At 43.7% G+C, this 18,633-nt stretch overlaps 1 protein-coding gene across 3 annotated transcripts in view; it reads right to left on the minus strand.

Annotated features, from left to right (window-relative positions):
• The window catches only part of LOC121290731 (interleukin-10 receptor subunit beta-like), a 61,964-nt gene that overhangs the window by 38,797 nt on the left and 4,534 nt on the right, over positions 1 to 18,633 (minus strand). Inside the window, exon 1 of one of the 3 annotated variants that reach the window (XM_041211575.1) lies at positions 861 to 891. The exons of the other annotated variants lie outside the window; for them this stretch is intronic. Within the exon in view, the coding sequence (XP_041067509.1) occupies positions 861 to 876 (16 nt within the window). The 5' untranslated portion in view covers positions 877 to 891. Of the gene's footprint in view, positions 1 to 860; positions 892 to 18,633 lie in introns of those variants that run through there. 3 annotated transcript variants of the gene reach the window in all.

The raw sequence follows: 18,633 nt of genomic DNA on the forward strand, positions 1-18,633 counted from the left end.
TTTGCCTGCAAAAATAGAGCTACATTTCAGGCATAGATAGCAAAGGAATCACCAGCCACAGGATAAGCTCACTGAACGAGAATTTCAACATTTCTTAATCCGTTTATTCATGGGATGTGGGTGTCTCTGGCAAGGCTAAAATTTAATGCTCATCCCTAACTGCCCTCGGGGAGATAGTGATGAGCCAGCTTCTTGAACCGCTGTAGTCCATGTGACATGGCTACACCCACAGTGCTGTTAGGAAGGGAGTTCCAGGATTTTGACCCAGCGATAGTGAAGGAACGGCAAAATATTTAAAAGTCAGAATGGTGAGTTGGAGGGGAACTTTCAGGTTCTTATGATTCTGCTGCCCTTGTCCTTCTAGTTAGTACAGGCCACAAGTTTGGAAGGCTAAAAGAACAAAAATAACATGAAAATAATAGAATATGGTGGTGAAAAATAAGAGGAAACAAAAAATGAATCTTCCAAAATGGAAAGGAATAAGGAGGAAGACAGAAAACACCTTCCAAGAAGGAAGGAAGCCTTAGCAAGTTGCTGCAGTGCGTCTTGTAGATTGTACCCATAAGCCTGGATTTTGTGGTGCTAACAGTAAAGCTGTCATCTTTCGCCACTGAAACTGACAGCAAATTTGAGAGTTCACACATGCATAAAGTAATGCAAAAGTCCATGCAATAGTCAGTGCAACAGAAGTTGCTGTCAGTGATTCTACTCTCCTTCAGAAAACGTACAGTTGAGGCCCCCTCTAAGTGCAATCCCTAAGCAATCAGTGAACGGTTGAGGACTTCCACATTTATATCATCAGTCTTGTTTTTAAACACCCTTGAAAAAGTTACACTTTACTGAAAAAGGTTTTTTCTTACAGTGTATGAATATCATAACTGGAGGCCCAGTTAGCTCAGTTGGCTAGCATATAGTGCAGGTTCAATTCCTGCTCTGGCTGAGATAGACTTGGGACCTGCATCCTCACCCTGCACCTGAGAGTGGAAGACAATGGCAAACCATCACTTTAAAAAAAAGGCTCAGGATAAAGCATCAGCAGGCAATGAGCACACATGACAGGAAATAAATTCATAATTACTTTTAAACATATGCAGTGGACCCGAAAAGCTAATTTTATATCTGTGGAATGTTAAATTTCTCCATTAAAAGAATATCCACAAGGATAAAAGAATGCCCACATTATTAAAAATAATGTTTCACAAAGTTTGTCATTTTAGCTTCTATCTCAATCCAGTCATAATCATTTATTTTGTTATCCAAAAATTTAACTTAAAAGTGATGGATAATCAGTGCTTTTAACTTCTTGATCTGCCGCCTGAGAGAATACTTCAATGAGATTACCTGGATACCTTCCTTGTTGCTGACATCACTGCAGCTGGGTGTCTGAAGATCCCCTTGGCTTGGCTCCATAGGGAGGGGATGTCTGTGCCACAGAGATTGCTACATCTTTGTGGGCAGCAGCGTTCCTTTGCAAAATCCAGCTAATTACAATACATGAGGGGAATTTTCTCACCTTAATCCCTGGCCAAAAGTCAGGACTGCAGCGGGTCAGGAACCCAGTGCAGGAACAGGTTTTGCCGAGGCTCTTTAACTGAGCCACGGCATGATCATCCAGCTTCCAGGTTCCTGGCCAATCAAAGAGGACAGGCAGGATGAGACACTGAATCTGTCAAAGGGAGGATATCTAATCAAAGGGACCATGCCATGGTTAGAATGGCTCAACAGCATTTGGATTTCTGAGGCTTCAACAACCACAGGAAACAACCATAGGAATGGAGAGAAGATGGGAAGGCTGCTCCCTGGGTTTCTCAATCTCACTTGGAGGTCCTTTTTTCATTCATTCATGGGATGTGGGCATCGCTGGCTAGGCCAGCATTTATTGCCCATCCCTGCCTTCTTGAGCCGCTACAGTCCATGTGTTGTAGAAACACCCACAGTGCTGTTAGGAAGGGAGATCCAGGATTCGGACCCAGCAACAGTGAAGGAACGGCAAGATAGTTAGGATGGTGTGTTACTTGTAAGGGAGCTTGCAGGTCGTGGTATTCCCATGCATCTGCTGCCCTTATATTTCTAGGTGGTAGAGGTCGCAGGTTTGGAAATTGCTGTTGATGGAGCCTTGGTGAGTTGCTGCACTGCATCTTGTAGACGGTACACACTGTTGCCACTGTGCATCGGTACTGGAGGGAGTGAATGTTGAAGGTGGTAGATGGGGTGCCAATCAAACGGATTGCTTTGTCCTGGATGGTATCAAGCTTCTTGAGTGTTATGAGAGCTGCACTCATCCAGGCAAGTGGAGAGTATTCCATCACACTCCTGACTTGCGCTCTGTAGATGATGGACAGGCTTTGGGGAGTTAGAAGGTGAGTTACTCTGCACAGAATTCCCAACCACTGACTTGCTCTTGTGGCCACAGTATTTATATGGCTAGCCCAGTTCAGTTTCTGCTCAATGGTATCTCCCAGGATGTTGATAGTGGGGGATTCAGCAATGGTAATGCCATTGAACGTCAAGGGGAGATGGTTAGATTCTCTCTTGTTGGAGATGGTCATTGCCTGGCACTTGTGTGGTATGACTGTCACTTGTCACTTGTCAGCCCAAGCCTGGATATTGTCCAGGTCTTGCTGTGTTTGTACGTGGGCTGCTTCAATATCTGAGGAGTCGCAAATGGTGCTGAACATTGTGCAATTAACTGCGAAGATCCCTACTTCTGACCATATGATGGAAGGAAGGTCATTGATGAAGCAGCTGAAGATGGTTGGCCCTAGGACAATATCGTGAGGAACTCCTGCAGTCTGTCCTGGAGCTGAGATGATTGACCTTCAACAACCACAATCATCTTCCTTTGTGCTATGTATGACTCGAACCAGCAGAAAGCTTTCCCCTGATTTCCACTAACTTCAGTTTTGCTAGGGCTCCTTGATGCCACACTCAGTCAAATGCTGCACCTCTGGTTTTCAGCTCTTTTGTCCATGCTTGGGCCAAGGCTGTCATGAGGTCAGGAGCTGAGTGGCCTTGGTGGAACCCAAACTGTGCATCAGTGAGCGGGCTATTGCTGAATAAGTGCCTCTTGATAGCACTGTCATCAACATTTTCCACCACTTTGCTGATGATCGAGAGACGGCTGATAGGGCAGTAATTGACCAGGTTGTATTTGTCCTGCTTTTTTGTGGACATACCTGAGCAATTTTCCACATTGCCAGATAGATGCCAGTGTTGTAGTTGTACTGAAACAACTTGGCTAGGGTCGTTGCAAATTCTGGCACACAAGTCTTCAGTGCTTTTGCTGGAGTGTTGTCAGGGCCCCTAGCCTTCACAACATCCGATGCCTTCAACCATTTCTAGATATCGTGTGCAGTGAATCCTGCCATGGTATCTGAGGGACTGCAGTGAGGTGAGCTCTCCCAAGACTGGGAGGAAGCAGACAACCTCTCCATCAAGCAGACGTGGACGGAAATAGCCAAGGAAGTCAGCAGATGTGAGGTCCCTTCAATCTAGAGATGGTGGACGAAGGTGCACTCTCCTCAGTGTGGCATGATAATGAAAGGCATAATACTTTCAGGTGTCAAGTCCCAAACTCTGACTTTCACAGCCTTCTCCTGCACAGCACTCTTCAGAAAGACACACCTTGCAGCTCCACTGATTCCTCTCTCCTCAGGAACCTCACCAGCTTATCTCAGCCTACACTTATCCATATCCTATTGCCTTCTTCTACCCCTGCCTCATAGTCATCCTCTTCAAATCCATACAAGCCATTAAGACCTTGAACTTGAATAGTGGCTTTCACCTCCCCATGATATCCCAAAGAACCTTACAGACAAAGAATTACTGCTCAAAGTGTGGTCACTGCTGTTACATAAGCAATTACAAGTGTCTGCTTTCTCTCCTTGCAGGAAAAGGGCATTACAACCTCAGCGAGAGTCAGAGACCTGAGATGGGGCTGCCTTCCAGTGAAGGCACCTTATTAGTCATTGACAATGCATGCCTGCCTGCTTCACTGGGAAGGTGTCTTTTTCCAGCAGGCCACAGATTTCAGCAGTGACCTGCTGTGAGGACCTGACTCTCCTGAGGCACTGGTACTCAGCAGAACTGATCCTCTGCCTGGAGACCCTGTGTTGAGTGTCTCGCCTCCATTCCAGTGGGCCTTGGGTCCATCCCTTCTCCCCTGTTGAGGTGCATATGGCCGAGGGAAAAGCAGCTGGTGGTGATGCTGGTGTTGCCCCTGGGGCTACTGGTGATGGTGTTGCTGCTTCTCTTGCCCTCATCAGAGGTGCAAGGTGAAGTTGCATAAGCTGCTCCCATACTATGGTGAAGGCTGACAGCAGGGAAGTGCAGCTGGAGGTGAATGAAATGCCAGACAGGTGAAATGCCTTCCAAGAAATTGGCAATTACCTATCGAGCAGTGATAGCACAGTCTAAGAGAACGAGTGCTTTGAATGACAGCCTCTCACCTGGCCATGGCTGAAGCTCTTCAGTATAACCAACCAAAGCCTTCCCAGCTGGTCACTTTCACTGAAGTAGCATTCCCCACTGTGCAGTCAGCTGATGAGTTGCTGACAGGTCGGGAAACAGGTGCCCTGGCAGTTAGAACAGAATTGAAGGTTTAAAAAATACTTAATTACCTATTATAATATTTAAATACTTCACCAGACAGCTACACAAGGCATCCTCGATCATCTTCACCCTCACCCCTGTGACCAGAAGTGGAGTGATGACAGGATCCTGACCGGACGTCACTCTTAGGGGATTTTACTCCTTGCACACATCCAAACGCCCCTCCCCTTTGCCTGGGGAAATTTCTCCCTACATTTCTGTCTGGGATTCCCCCACTTTGGAGGTTTTACTTGCTGAGCATTCCCATTTTTCTCCCCGGTCTCATGCCAATCTTTATTTACCCCAGCAACTACACCCCATTCCCATCCTCATCAAAACGTGCCACTGTCTGTACCACAAATTCATGCTAAAACTAAAATAAAGGAATTATCTGTGAGGTGAGCTTGACACAAAATAAGCACAACTGTAGTTCCCAAATTTCTCATCACAGAAACTCAGAAAAAAAACCCAATGCCAAAGGTTTCCAAAAAAGAACAAATTTGCAGAACAGATATTTCACATCTTTCACAGAAACTCCCCATCTTGGTTTAATTGATCAAAAGAATAAAAATCCAAGTATTTTGAAGTGCATGTTCAGAGTTTGTTATGCAGCCACAATGGAAAGAGAAAAATCAACAACTTCATAAGGAATTAGTGTTTATTTTCCCACAATTTTAAACATGTTGGGGGCACTCTGACACAACTACACCGGCCTCCCACTCTTGTTCCTTTTGTGCTCAGAGGTTCCCCTCCACCTGTCTATGTGGTATATTTTCTAATCAGCACTATTCTCATACAACCTAGGAACATTGGAGCAGGAGTAGGCGATTTGGCACTTCAAGTAGGCTCCACCATTCAAAAAGATCATGGCTGATCTGGTTGTGATCTCAGTTCCACTTTCCTGTCAGGGCCCCATAACCCTAGACTGCCTTGTCTAACAAAAATCTGTCTAACTCTGCCTTGAATAAATTCAATGTCCCAGCTTCCACTACTTTCTGGGGAAGATAATTCCACACACCAATGACCCTTTGGGAGAAATATATTCTCCTCATCTCTGTCTTAAAAGGGAGACTTCTTATTTTTAACTATGCCACTAGTTTTAGTCTCACTCACAGGAGGAAACATCCACAGGTATCCACCCTATCAAGTCCCCTTGCATTTAATGGGGGGAAAAATACATTCACGCAATGCCGCTAACCAGACTGATGTTGACCCCCCAGCAGAGTGCGGGGTACTGCTTGAGTAGCATTCTTTAATGAGATCAATGAAGATTATCTGCATTCAAAACTGCGAATAGAAATCTAGCACAAGAACATTAAGCTCTTGGTTAGGGACAGGCTGGTCAGGAAAAACAATGGTCCTGTGATTCTCCTGATCACTCATTGTATCTTCAGCACAAAATCCTGGAGGTAATGACATTACTGACCATTTTTTTGTCATTTAGATCACTTCCCCTGGGTTCCACCAATCTCTCCCATTGCACAATCCTGTAAAAATTCCAGGCACAGGCATAAAAGTTTCCCTTAGCACAGATTCCTCCTGTTTCCAAGACTCAAACTGCAGCCCCTCCCCCAAAGATCAATCCTCCCCAGTCTCTGCAATCTCTGAGATCTTGCTACCCAATGTCTTTGAGACAAGCTCTCTATCCGCCCTATATTTCCAAGATTTCCCCCTCTTTAAGAGAATAAGAAGCTTAAAAGATTTATAAATGTTGTTACTTAAATTCACTCAGTCACATCCCTACAGCAAATCTACACCATACCATTTAATTGTATTTTGAGTGTCCCTCCTGTGTTTGCCTTCACTTTGCTTGGCATCTTTTAAGAAGACAAATCTTTGATTAAAGAAGTTAATCATTCCTCTCAAGCTGCCTTGCCTCTTTAACTCTCCCACCCTTTGGAAGGCCCCTTCGAATTCCTTTGAAGTCGCTCCTTCTCCATATTCATTGTTCCACAATAAGCTATCTGTACTTTATCATGACCCACTGAACGCCTCTCTTAATTAAAACAAAAACAGAATTACCTGGAAAAACTCAGCAGGTCTGGCAGCATCGGCGGAGAAGAAAAGAGTTGACGTTTCGAGTCCTCATGACCCTTCGACAGAACTTGAGTTTGAGTCCAAGAAAGAGTTGAAATATAAGCTGATTACCAATGATTACCAATCCCTTTTCATTCATTTTCCAAGTCTAAAATGCAATGCCACAACAATACCTTGTATTTATATAGTATGTTTAACATTGAAGCACCCCAGGATGCTTCAGAAAGGGGAAAAAACTGAACACCATGCTAAAGAATGAAATGTCAATGAAACTGAGGATGGAAGAGTGTTGAAGAAGTTTATAATTGGTAGTGAAGAAACGCCGAGGTTAAGTTTGCTCTCTAAGATGAATCTGGAGTGGCGAGTGCTTTTGGTAGAGGTGACTAAGGTACAATAGCACTTGATGTGGCCCAGCCAAATCTGATGTTGGATGGCCAATCTAACAATGCATCTTACATGCTCATGTCATATGAGGAAGCAAAGATGGGGTGGACCATCTCAAGGGAAACAGTCACAATGAGAAAGAATAAAGGTTTTTCTGCAGACAAGGGTTTCAAAGGTAGCAGTGAAGGAATAGTTCGCTAAATTGATAACTACATAAGTATAATGGAAAACGGCTGGCTGATGTAGGATTTTGAAAGTGCAACTGTCAGCAGCTTGAATGAAAGTTATTCCAGAGGCAACTGCAGATGAAAGTGGGGTTGGAAGGGGTTAAGGAGTCACAGGCAGTGGGGGATAAAAGGAAGTGGTCAGAGAGGCCCTTGTTAGTGATCAAGACCATGGGAACAAAGATCCCACAGGACCTGACAAGGTCAAGGGAGTGAACGAATGTGGTTTGAAGAGGAAAATACTACATAGCGTTCCACAGTATAGAAACAGGCCATTTGACCCAAGAGGTTTATGCCACTCACAACAAAAACAAAAACAGAATTACCTGGAAAAACTCAGCAGGTCTGGCAGCATCGGCGGAGAAGAAAAGAGTTGACATTTCGAGTCCTCATGACCCTTCGACAGAACTTGAGTTTGAGTCCAAGAAAGAGTTGAAATATAAGCTGGTTTAAGGTGTGTGTGTGGGGGGCGGAGAGAGAGAGAGAGAGAGAGAAGTGGAGTGGGGGTGTGGTTGTAGGGACAAACAAGCAGTGATAGAAGCAGATCATCAAAAGATGTCAACAACAATAGAACAAAAGAACACATAGGTGTTAAAGTTGGTGATATTATCTAAACGAATGTGCTAATTAAGAATGGATGGTAGGGCACTCAAGGTATAGCTCTAGTAGGGTGGGGAGAGCATAAAAGATTTTTAAAAATTTTTTAAAAATAATGAAAATAGGTGGGAAAAGGAAAATCTATATAATTTATTGGAAAAAAAAGGAAGGGGGAAACAGAAAGGGGGTGGGGATGGGGGAGGGAGCTCTCGACCTAAAGTTGTTGAATTCAATATTCAGTCCGGAAGGCTGTAAAGTGCCTAGTCGGAAGATGAGGTGTTGTTCCTCCAGTTTGCGTTGGGCTTCACTGGAACAATGCAGCAAGCCAAGGACAGACATGTGGACAAGAGAGCAAGGTGGAGTGTTAAAATGGCAAGCGACAGGGAGGTTTGGGTCATTCTTGCGGACAGACCGCAGGTGTTCTGCAAAGCGGTCGCCCAGTTTACGTTTGGTCTCTCCAATGTAGAGGAGACCACATTGGGAGCAACGAATGCAGTAGACTAAGTTGGGGGAAATGCAAGTGAAATGCTGCTTCACTTGAAAGGAGTGTTTGGGGTCCTTGGACGGTGAGAGAGGAAGTGAAGGGGCAGGTGTTGCATCTTTTGCGTGGGCATGGGGTGGTGCCATAGGAGGGGGTTGAAGAGTAGGGGGTGATGGAGGAGTGGACCAGGGTGTCCCAGAGGGAGCGATCCCTACGGAATGCCGATAGGGGGGTGAAGGGAAGATGTGTTTGGTGGTGGCATCATGCTGGAGTTGGCGGAAATGGCGGAGGATGATCCTTTGAATGCGGAGGCTGGTGGGGTGATAGGTGAGGACAAGGGGGACCCTATCATGTTTCTGGGAGGGAGGAGAAGGTGTGAGGGCGGATGCGCGGGAGATGGGCCGGACACGGTTGAGGGCCCTGTCAACGACCGTGGGTGGAAAACCTCGGTTAAGGAAGAAGGAGGACATGTCAGAGGAACTGTTTTTGAAGGTAGCATTATTGGAACAGATGCGACCGAGGCAAAGGAACTGAAAGAATGGGACGGAGTCCTTACAGGAAGCGGGGTGTGAGAAACTGTAGTCGAGATAGCTGTGGGAGTCGGTGGGTTTGTAATGGATATTGGTGGACAGTCTATCACCAGAGATTGAGACAGAGAGGTCAAGGAAGGGAAGGGAAGTGTCAGAGATGGACCACGTGAAAATGATGGAGGGGTGGAGATTGGAAGCAAAATTAATAAATTTTTCCAAGTCCCGACGAGAGCATGAAGCGGCACCGAAGTAATCATCGATGTACCGGAGAAAGAGTTGTGGAAGGGGGCCGGAGTAGAACTGCAACAAGGAATGTTCTTTATGGGGTATGTGGAACATTCCTTGTTGCAGTCCTACTCCGGCCCCCTTCCACAACTCTTTCTCCGGTACATCGATGATTACTTCGGTGCCGCTTCATGCTCTCGTCGGGACTTGGAAAAATTTATTAATTTTGCTTCCAATCTCCACCCCTCCATCATTTTCACGTGGTCCATCTCTGACACTTCCCTTCCCTTCCTTGACCTCTCTGTCTCAATCTCTGGTGATAGACTGTCCACCAATATCCATTACAAACCCACTGACTCCCACAGCTATCTCGACTACAGCTCCTCACACCCCGCTTCCTGTAAGGACTCCATCCCATTCTCTCAGTTCCTTCGCCTCCGTCGCATCTGTTCCGATGATGCTACATTCAAAAACAGCTCCTCTGACATGTCCTCCTTCTTCCTTAACCGAGGTTTTCCACCCACGGTCGTTGATAGGGCCCTCAACCGTGTACGGCCCATCTCCCACGCATCCGCCCTCACGCCTTCTCCTCCCTCCCAGAAACATGATAGGGTCCCCCTTGTCCTCACTTATCACCCCACCAGCCTCCGCATTCAAAAGATCATCCTCCACCATTTCCGCCAACTCCAGCATGATGCCACTACCAAACACATCTTCCCTTCACCCCCCCTATCGGCATTCCGTAGGGATCGCTCCCTCCGGGACACCCTGGTCCACTCCTCCATCACCCCCTACTCCTCAACCCCCTCCTATGGCACCACCCCATGCCCACGCAAAAGAAGCAACACCTGCCCCTTCACTTCCTCTCTCCTCACCGTCCAAGGACCCAAACACTCCTTTCAAGTGAAGCAGCATTTCACTTGCATTTCCCCCAACTTAGTCTACTGCATTCGTTGCTCCCAATGTGGTCTCCTCTACATTGGAGAGACCAAACGTAAACTGGGCGACCGCTTTGCAGAACACCTGCGGTCTGTCCGCAAGAATGACCCAAACCTCCCTGTCGCTTGCCATTTTAACACTCCACCTTGCTCTCTTGTCCACATGTCTGTCCTTGGCTTGTTGCATTGTTCCAGTGAAGCCCAACGCAAACTGGAGGAACAACACCTCATCTTCCGACTAGGCACTTTACAGCCTTCCGGACTGAATATTGAATTCAACAACTTTAGGTCGTGAGCTCCCTCCCCCATCCCCACCCCCTTTCTGTTTCCCCCTTCCTTTTTTTTCCAATAAATTATATAGATTTTCCTTTTCCCACCTATTTCCATTATTTTTTTAAAAATTTTTTAAATCTTTTATGCTCTCCCCACCCCCACTAGAGCTATACCTTGAGTGCCCTACCATCCATTCTTAATTAGCACATTCGTTTAGATAATATCACCAACTTTAACACCTATGTGTTCTTTTGTTCTATTGTTGTTGACATCTTTTGATGATCTGCTTCTATCACTGCTTGTTTGTCCCTACAACCACACCCCTCCTCCACTTCTCTCTCTCTCTCTCCGCCCCCCACACACACACCTTAAACCAGCTTATATTTCAACTCTTTCTTGGACTCAAACTCAAGTTCTGTCGAAGGGTCATGAGGACTCGAAATATCAACTCTTTTCTTCTCTGCCGATGCTGCCAGACCTGCTGAGTTTTTCCAGGTAATTCTGTTTTTGTTTTTGTTTTGGATTTCCAGCATCCGCAGTTTTTTTGTTTTTATCTCAGGTTTATGTACATTAGCTTCCTCCCACCTTAATTCATCTCACCCTATCAACTTATTTTTTCTTTTCTCCTTCGTGTACTTATCTAGCTTCCTTTTAAATGCACCAATGCTATTCCACTCAACCACTCAATGTGATTGTATGTTCTATATTTCTACCATCTTGAATTCCTTATCGGGTTTAATCGTGACTATTTTATATTTTTGGTCCCTAGTTCTTTCTACCCCACCAGTAGAAGCATCTTCTGTACTTTTATCTTATTGAACTCCCATATAATTTTTTAAAATGTTATCAGTTACATCTCAGTGTCTACATTCTTTCTTGATTGCTGTATCCTTCAATTCTGGTGTCATCCTTTCCCCAGCATCTTTTTTGTAATATGGAGTCCAGAACTGTGCGCAATACTCTAAGTGTAGTCTCTCCAAGACCCAAGATAACCTTGGGAACAAAAACAGAGAGTGCTGGAAACACTCAGCATCTATTGGAAGAATTGCTTTAGGAACATATTGGGGAAGGTTCTTCCACCAGATGGGGCTTTACTTGTTATTTAAAATTTTAATCAATCAAATATAAGTTGTCTTGATTGAGTAAATGTTGTTTTGAATATTGCTGAAAAAAGAGACATGTCTAACCTTTTCATCTTGCACTCATCAGGAAACTCACAAGAATACCAATATAAGGGAGAAAACAACAGTTTATACTGTATGTGAAGAGAGTGTACTGGAAGCTACAAATATTAATATACAGGTTCCCGTTCTTTGCAGAGAGAAAGATATGTATATACATTGCATTGCGCCTGTTTCAGCTAAACAAATTAAGTAACAACCATTCACTGACTCATTCCTCAGGGCAATGCCTTGACCAATCAGGGTCAAACTGCCTGGTTTAAATTTCAAACAATGCTTAGCAGTTAATTGTCAGTCACCATCAGTGGTGCATTCTCCATGGCAACACCACTTGCCAACCAATCAGCACCCTCTTCATATACAGAATAAATTGTTGTTTCCACCCCTTATATTGGTATTCTTGCGAATGTCCTGATGAGTGCAAAATGCAAAGCTTAGACATTTCTCTTTTTTTCAGCAATACTCAAGTTCTGTACTACCAAATGACTAAATGTTGATTTGAGACATTTCCTGTTTTCATTTCTTCAGATGTGAAAAGTACATCAGTTGGGATTAAACACGTTCATAGTATAGGATAACTTTGTCTTATTCCTGAAAATTAATAGAATGTCAGAATTTCCTCATGGACATTCTGGGAATTAACAACTGGTAATAATTTGGACATGAAGTAAAAGGATCTCAAGCATATTATCTTGAGACAGCTAGCCAAATTACACAATGTGAGTGGATCCAACAGTTTAGAAGTTAACTGATGCAACTTATTCTGTATCTCAATTTATGTCACTCCTAGCCATGACCCCTTGACACTAGGTGAAATGTGGATAAACAGAATATTGATTAAAAAGCCAAGATTCCATTTGTCATTCTTGCTGGTCAGGCAGATACATGTTAAAGTATAGGCCAGGATATAGGTTTGGAGTTTCATTCTGTTTTCTTTGTGAAATAATGAGGAAGTACAAAGTGAGTTTGCTCTCATTTGTTGACTCTTTAATCTCAGCTATGGTGCCATGGAAAGGATTAAATGGAGGCCAAATATTTCTCTCTAGAAAAGTTTAATACACAGGAGATCATCCCGGCCTGCTATTATGTACTTTATAGTTTCAGAGCATCACTGATAGAGGTTTATGAGGTCTATAACTAAATTATCCACCTCGAGAATTATTCTGGTACCATTACAGTGTAGAATATTACAAAACTCATCCTTGTATACGGAGGGATAAATTAAATGGGTACGGGCAAGAATGTTTTCATTTTTTATCCGGGGAGGGGTCATTTAGGAGTCAGTAACCTTTCAGTCTATTTTCCACTGGGCATAAAATTCTCTTTGTGGGCGAGAAACTGGATTTTGGGCAAATTCCAATATTTAACCTGAGTGGAAGATTGTCTGCAGGCAGTACTCAAAGCTGTCCAACTGAAAAGGACTGGCCAGGTCATCCGTCAATGTTAAAGCTATTGCCGTTAGCAGAATTTAGCTGTATTCTGAGTGGATTTAACAATATCGCATATGAGGCAAATAACTGTTCCCCAAGATATATCATTTTATTGATAATGAAAAGCATTGTCAAGCTACTTTTCACCCATTGCAAATACATATACAGATTAATCATTGATTCCAGTACATATTGCTGAATGCTGGTTTTCCATAACATATAAGGTAGGCCCATACCCTGAAGGCTCCCAACCTCCAAGTCAGTCAATAACCATTAGGATCAAATGGTCTAAATCAGGGCACTTCAGCCCCAACAATGTGTGAGGGCATGTAATATAGGTGGTGGGTGGGGGGATAATTTTGGGTGGAATTTTTTCCCTAAAACATACTCATAAAATTTGTAAAAGTACATTACAAAACATTTCAATTTGAAAATTACAGGAAGTGCAACGCAATTCAACTTATTTCTATACAGCATGTTCTACTCTTAGCTGCCTCTATACAATTGTAATGCTCTTAAAAATTACAATATAGCTTCCCTGTTAGGCATACTGCCGCAGGCAAAACATTTCAAATTGAAAAATTACAGAAAGTGCAATGAAGTTCAACTTTTCTCCATGCAGCATGTTTCATTCTTAGATGCCTCAATACAATTTCAATACTCTTGATATTTACAATGTACATTCCATGTCATTTTTACAGCTGAGAGGTTCCACACATTTTCTAGCGCTGTGTATTCTGGCAGAAAGGTCTTAAACAGTAACCTCTCCCCATCGTGCCTCCTCGAAGCCTAAGTTTCCCTCCATGCTATGGAATTCTAACTCCACAATGTGCAAATTCTTCCCTTGGAAGATTCTCCACTCAGTCAGTCCAACTGACATTCTTCTTGGCTCCCAGGTTGGTTGGGCAGCACTCTGGAGTAGGCTGCAGCCTCAGCCTCGGGTAGTAGACCAGCAGGAGCATGGCCGGGAGATAGGGTATGATCATTAAAAAACGGTTTCTTTTTCTAGAGAAAAGAGCCCCAGCCTATTCAATCTTTTCTGACAGGTATAACCTCTCAGTTCTGGTATTATTCCAGTAAATCTTATTCACATCTTCTCCAGTTTCTCTGTAAGCTTTTTATAAATCAGAGGCTGAAAGTGTCCACAGCACTTGAGGTGCAATTATCCAAGATTCTACACAAGTTTTGCATAGCTTTTAATGATCTGTGTATCTAGACCTACAAATTCCTTAGTTCCCCTATCCCATTTTGACACCTATTCTCTTTATTTTCCCTATCAAAGTGTATTACCTCTTATCTAGAATAAGGTTCAAATTTGCTAATTACCCTCCCCTTCTTCAACCTTCCTGCATTTTGTGACAGTCCTCCTCTGGTGATATCTGCAAATTTTGAAATTGGATTTCTGATTCCGGCGTCCAAATTATTTGTGTAAATGCTGAACAGTGGCCCCAGCATCGACCCTTGCAAAACATCACCTCCCACCATTTGCAATCTGAGTAATACAATCTTTAATCTCTGTTTTGCTACTTGGTCCTCTGACAGCCCCCTGAGTTTAGTTATGAGTCTACTGTGTGGTACCTTATCAAAGGTTTTTTTTGGAAATATTATATCTGCTGGATTCATAAAAGAAAACTGACCAATTGCAAGGGTCTTGGTCTCTATTTTTAATCACCTTTTGGAAGACTTGCTAAACCAGTCCTGCCAAGTACCTCGAGCCAAGAATTATCTGCCACAATAGAAATGCTGCATATTAGGAGGTCAGCCAAATCACTTAATTACTATTTAGTCTTTACAGAAAGTATTTCAAAGCATAGCTCACTGGTATTTTAATCACCTGTTGTCTCATGGACCTTTCTGAAATTTGTACGGATACACTTTGCATCCAAGAATCAACATTTAAAAGTAACTCAAAAATGTCAAAATGTAACAAGTGGAAAATTTTAGGATTGTACCATCATTAAAGTTTGGGTGGATGTTCTGAATAAAGGTCCTGATTTAAACATCAGGATTTAAAGAGAACATTTCAGGTACATTAGCCACTGTTGGGGACATACGAATAAAGAAAAATATACTTATTTTAATTATTTAAGTTTTACATCTTTTCCCCATTCAGTATCCACACTCTAAACACGAAAAGCAAAAAGCTATTCTCGCCGAACTACATGTTGGTTTATTTGTGTGTAAGGAAAAAAACTATTTATTTTCCAGAAATCAATTAAAAACCCCTTACTGCACCCTCTGCATAGACAATCCTTTTCAAATGTTTTCACTGGTGATGCACACTTTCTATCTGTACACCTTAAGCATTTGCTCTCATACAAATGTATCCTGTAAGTGACCATATGTAAAGCTCCAGGAAATTCACCAATGTTTGGCCTGTTTTCAGCACACATTAGATACTACACTCCAATGCATCGCAGCAGTCACTTCCCACTGGTTTATTCTGGGAGACGCAGATTTGAAAACTTTTGCCAATTTACAGGGAAACCTTCTCAGTAAGTAATCACAATATGATCTCAAGCTATGCCTACTTGCAGGAGGTAAAATTAAGATTTATGACTTTAAAGAAGAAACAGCACTGTTCCACGTTTGCAACACAATACTAAACTGGATAATGACCATAAGACCATAAGACATAGGAGCAGAAATTAGGCCATTCGGCCCATCGAGTCTGCTCTGCCATTCAATCATGGCTGATAAGTTTGTCAACCCCATTCTCCCGCCTTCTCCCCGTTATCTTTGATCCCCTTACCAATCAAGAACATATCTCAGTCTTAAATACACTCAATGACCTGGCCTCCACAGCCTTCTGTGGCAATGAATTCCATAGATTCACCACTCTCTGGCTAAAGAAGTTTCTCCTCATCTTTGTTCTAAAAAGTCTTCCCTTTACTCTGAGGCTGTGCCCTCGGGTCCTAGTCTCTCCTACTAATGGAAACATCTTCCCCACGTCCGCTCTATCCAGGCCTTTCAGTATTCTGTAAGTTTCAATCAGATCCCCCCTCATCCTTCTAAACTCCATCGAGTATAGACCCAGAATCCTCAAACTTCCTCATATGTTAAGCCTTTCATTCCTGGGATCGTTCTCGTGAACCTCCTCTGGACCCTCTCCAGGGCCAGCACATCCTTCCTGAGATACGGGGCCCAAAATTGCTTCCAATATTCTAAATGTGGTCTGACCAGAGCCTTATAAAGCCTCAGCAGCACATCCCTGCTTTAATATTCTAGTCCTCTCCAAATAAATGCCAACATTGCATTTGCCTTCCTAACTACTGACTCAACCTGCAAGTTAACCTTAAGAGAATCCTGGACTAGGACTCCCAAGACCCTTTGCACTCCAGATTTCTGAATTTTTTTCCCATTTAGAAAATAGTCTATGCCTCTATTCTTCCTACCAAAGTGCATGACCTCACACTTGCCCACGTTGTATTCCATCTGCCACTTCTTTGCCCATTCTCCTAACCTGTCCAAATCCTTTTGCAGCCTCCCCGTCTCCTCAATATTACCTGTCCCTCCACCTATCTTTGTATCATCTGCAAACTTAGCCAGGATGCCCTCAGTTCCTTCAGCTAGATCATTAATGTATAAAGTGAAAAGTTGTGGTCCCAACATTGATCCCTGCAGAACTCCACACCAGCCGCCAACCGGAGAAGGACCCCCTTATCCCCACTCTCTGCCTCCTGCCAAACAGCCAATCTTCTATCCATGCCAGTACCTTGCCTCTAACACCATGGGCTCTTATCTTATTGAGCAGCCTCCTGTGCGGCACCTTGTCAAAGGCCTTCTGGAAGTCCAAGTAGATAACATCCATTGGCTCTCCTTTGTCTAACCTACTTGTTACCTCCTCAAAGAATTCTAACAGATTTGTCAGGCATGACCTCCCCTTGATGAAACCATGCTGACTTTGCCTGATTTTACCATGCATTTCCAAGTATTCTGAAATCTCATCCTTAATAATGGACTCTAAAATCTTACCAACAACCGAGGTCAGGCTAATTGGCCTGTAATTTCCTGTATTTTGCCTCACTCCCTTCTTAAACAGGGGGGTTACATTAGCGATTTTCCAGTCCTCTGGGACCCTCCCTAACTCCAGTGATTCCTGAAAGATCACCACTAACTCCTCCACTATCTCTTCAGCTATCTCCTTCAGAACTCTGGGGTGTAATCCATCTGGTCCAGGTGATTTATCCACCTTCAGAACTTTCAGTTTTCCTAGCACCTTCTCCTTTGTAATGGCCACCATACTCACCTTTGCCCCCTGACTCTCTTGAACTTTGGGGATGTCACTCGTGTCTGCCACTGTGGAGACTGATGCCAAGTACCTATTCAGTTCCTCCGCCATTTCTTTGTTCCCCACTACTACTTGTCTAGCATCATTTTCCAGCAGCCCAATGTCCACTTTTGCCTCTCTCTTACCCTTTATATATCTAAAAAACACTCTTGCAATCTTCTTTTATATTACTGGCTAGTTTACCCTCATATTTAATCATCTCCCTCCTTATTTATTTTTTAGTTGTCCTCTGTTGGTCTTTGTAGGCTTCCCAATCCCCTGGTTTCCCACTGCTCTTCCCCGCATTGTATGCTTTCTCTCTAGCTTTTATGCTGTCCCTGACTTTCCTTGTCAGCCATGGTTGCCTCGTCCTCCCTTTAGTATGCTTCTTCTTCCTAGGGATGAATTTTTGCTGTGTCTCCCAAATTACTCCCAGAAACTCCTGCCATTGCTGTTCCACTGTCTTTCCTGCTAGGCTCATCTCCCAGTCAATTCTGGCCAGCTCCTCCCTCATGCCTCTGTAGTTGCCTTTATTCAACTGTAATACCGCTACATCTGGTTCCAGCTTTTTCCTCTCAAATTGCAGGGTAAATTCTATCATATTATGGTCACTTCCTCCTAAGGGTTCCTTCACCTTAAGCTCCCTTATCAAATCTGCCTCATTACACATCACTAAATCTAGAATCGCCTGTTCCCTAGTGGGCTCTACCACAAGCTACTCCAAAAAGCCATCTCTTAGGTATTCCACAAATTCCTTTTCTTGGGATGCACTACCAACCTCATTTTCCCAGTCTACCTGCATATTGAAATCCCCCATGATCACTGATAATGCATAATGCTCCTTGTTCTAATGAAACAAGTTATCATCCAAGTTACGATGAACAATACCATGGGAGGCTTACTCAAAAAAGAACTTCTTGTGGCACTAATGTGAATTTCGCTTTCCAAACCAACAATCGTTACACCCTATCAGGTTGATTTTGTCAACCCACTGCCAATTAGTGTTCAGCTATGGCATTGAAGGTCCTTCTAGGGCAAGCATGCCAAGCATTCTAGAGCTAACAAAGCAAAGAAGGTTTTGCTAGCCTGCGTTTGTGCACAGGATGTAAGAATGTTGCATTGCCAAGGATATTCTATACGGGGAGGTAGCATGTGCCAACAGACCAGCAGGCCACCGCAAGCTCTGATTCAAGAAAGCTGTCAAAAGTGACATGAAAGCGCCCAACACCAATCACATCGTGGGAACTCTAGCTGACAACTGATACAAATGGCGACACCAGCTGTGGACAGGAGTTTGCCACCACAACGGAGCACCAAAGCAGATGGCACCTGTGCAAACAAGGTGTCAGCACAATTCATCCCACGCCACTAGCAAGGGACAGCTTCATGTGTAGCACGCCTTGCCTTTCCAGAAACAGCTTGCTCAGCATCAAAAGAAATGTGGCAGATGACTCCATCTGACCTCAAGGCTGC

Source organism: Carcharodon carcharias, chromosome 18 (assembly GCF_017639515.1).
Source record: "Carcharodon carcharias isolate sCarCar2 chromosome 18, sCarCar2.pri, whole genome shotgun sequence".
Classification (NCBI taxonomy): domain Eukaryota; kingdom Metazoa; phylum Chordata; class Chondrichthyes; order Lamniformes; family Lamnidae; genus Carcharodon; species Carcharodon carcharias.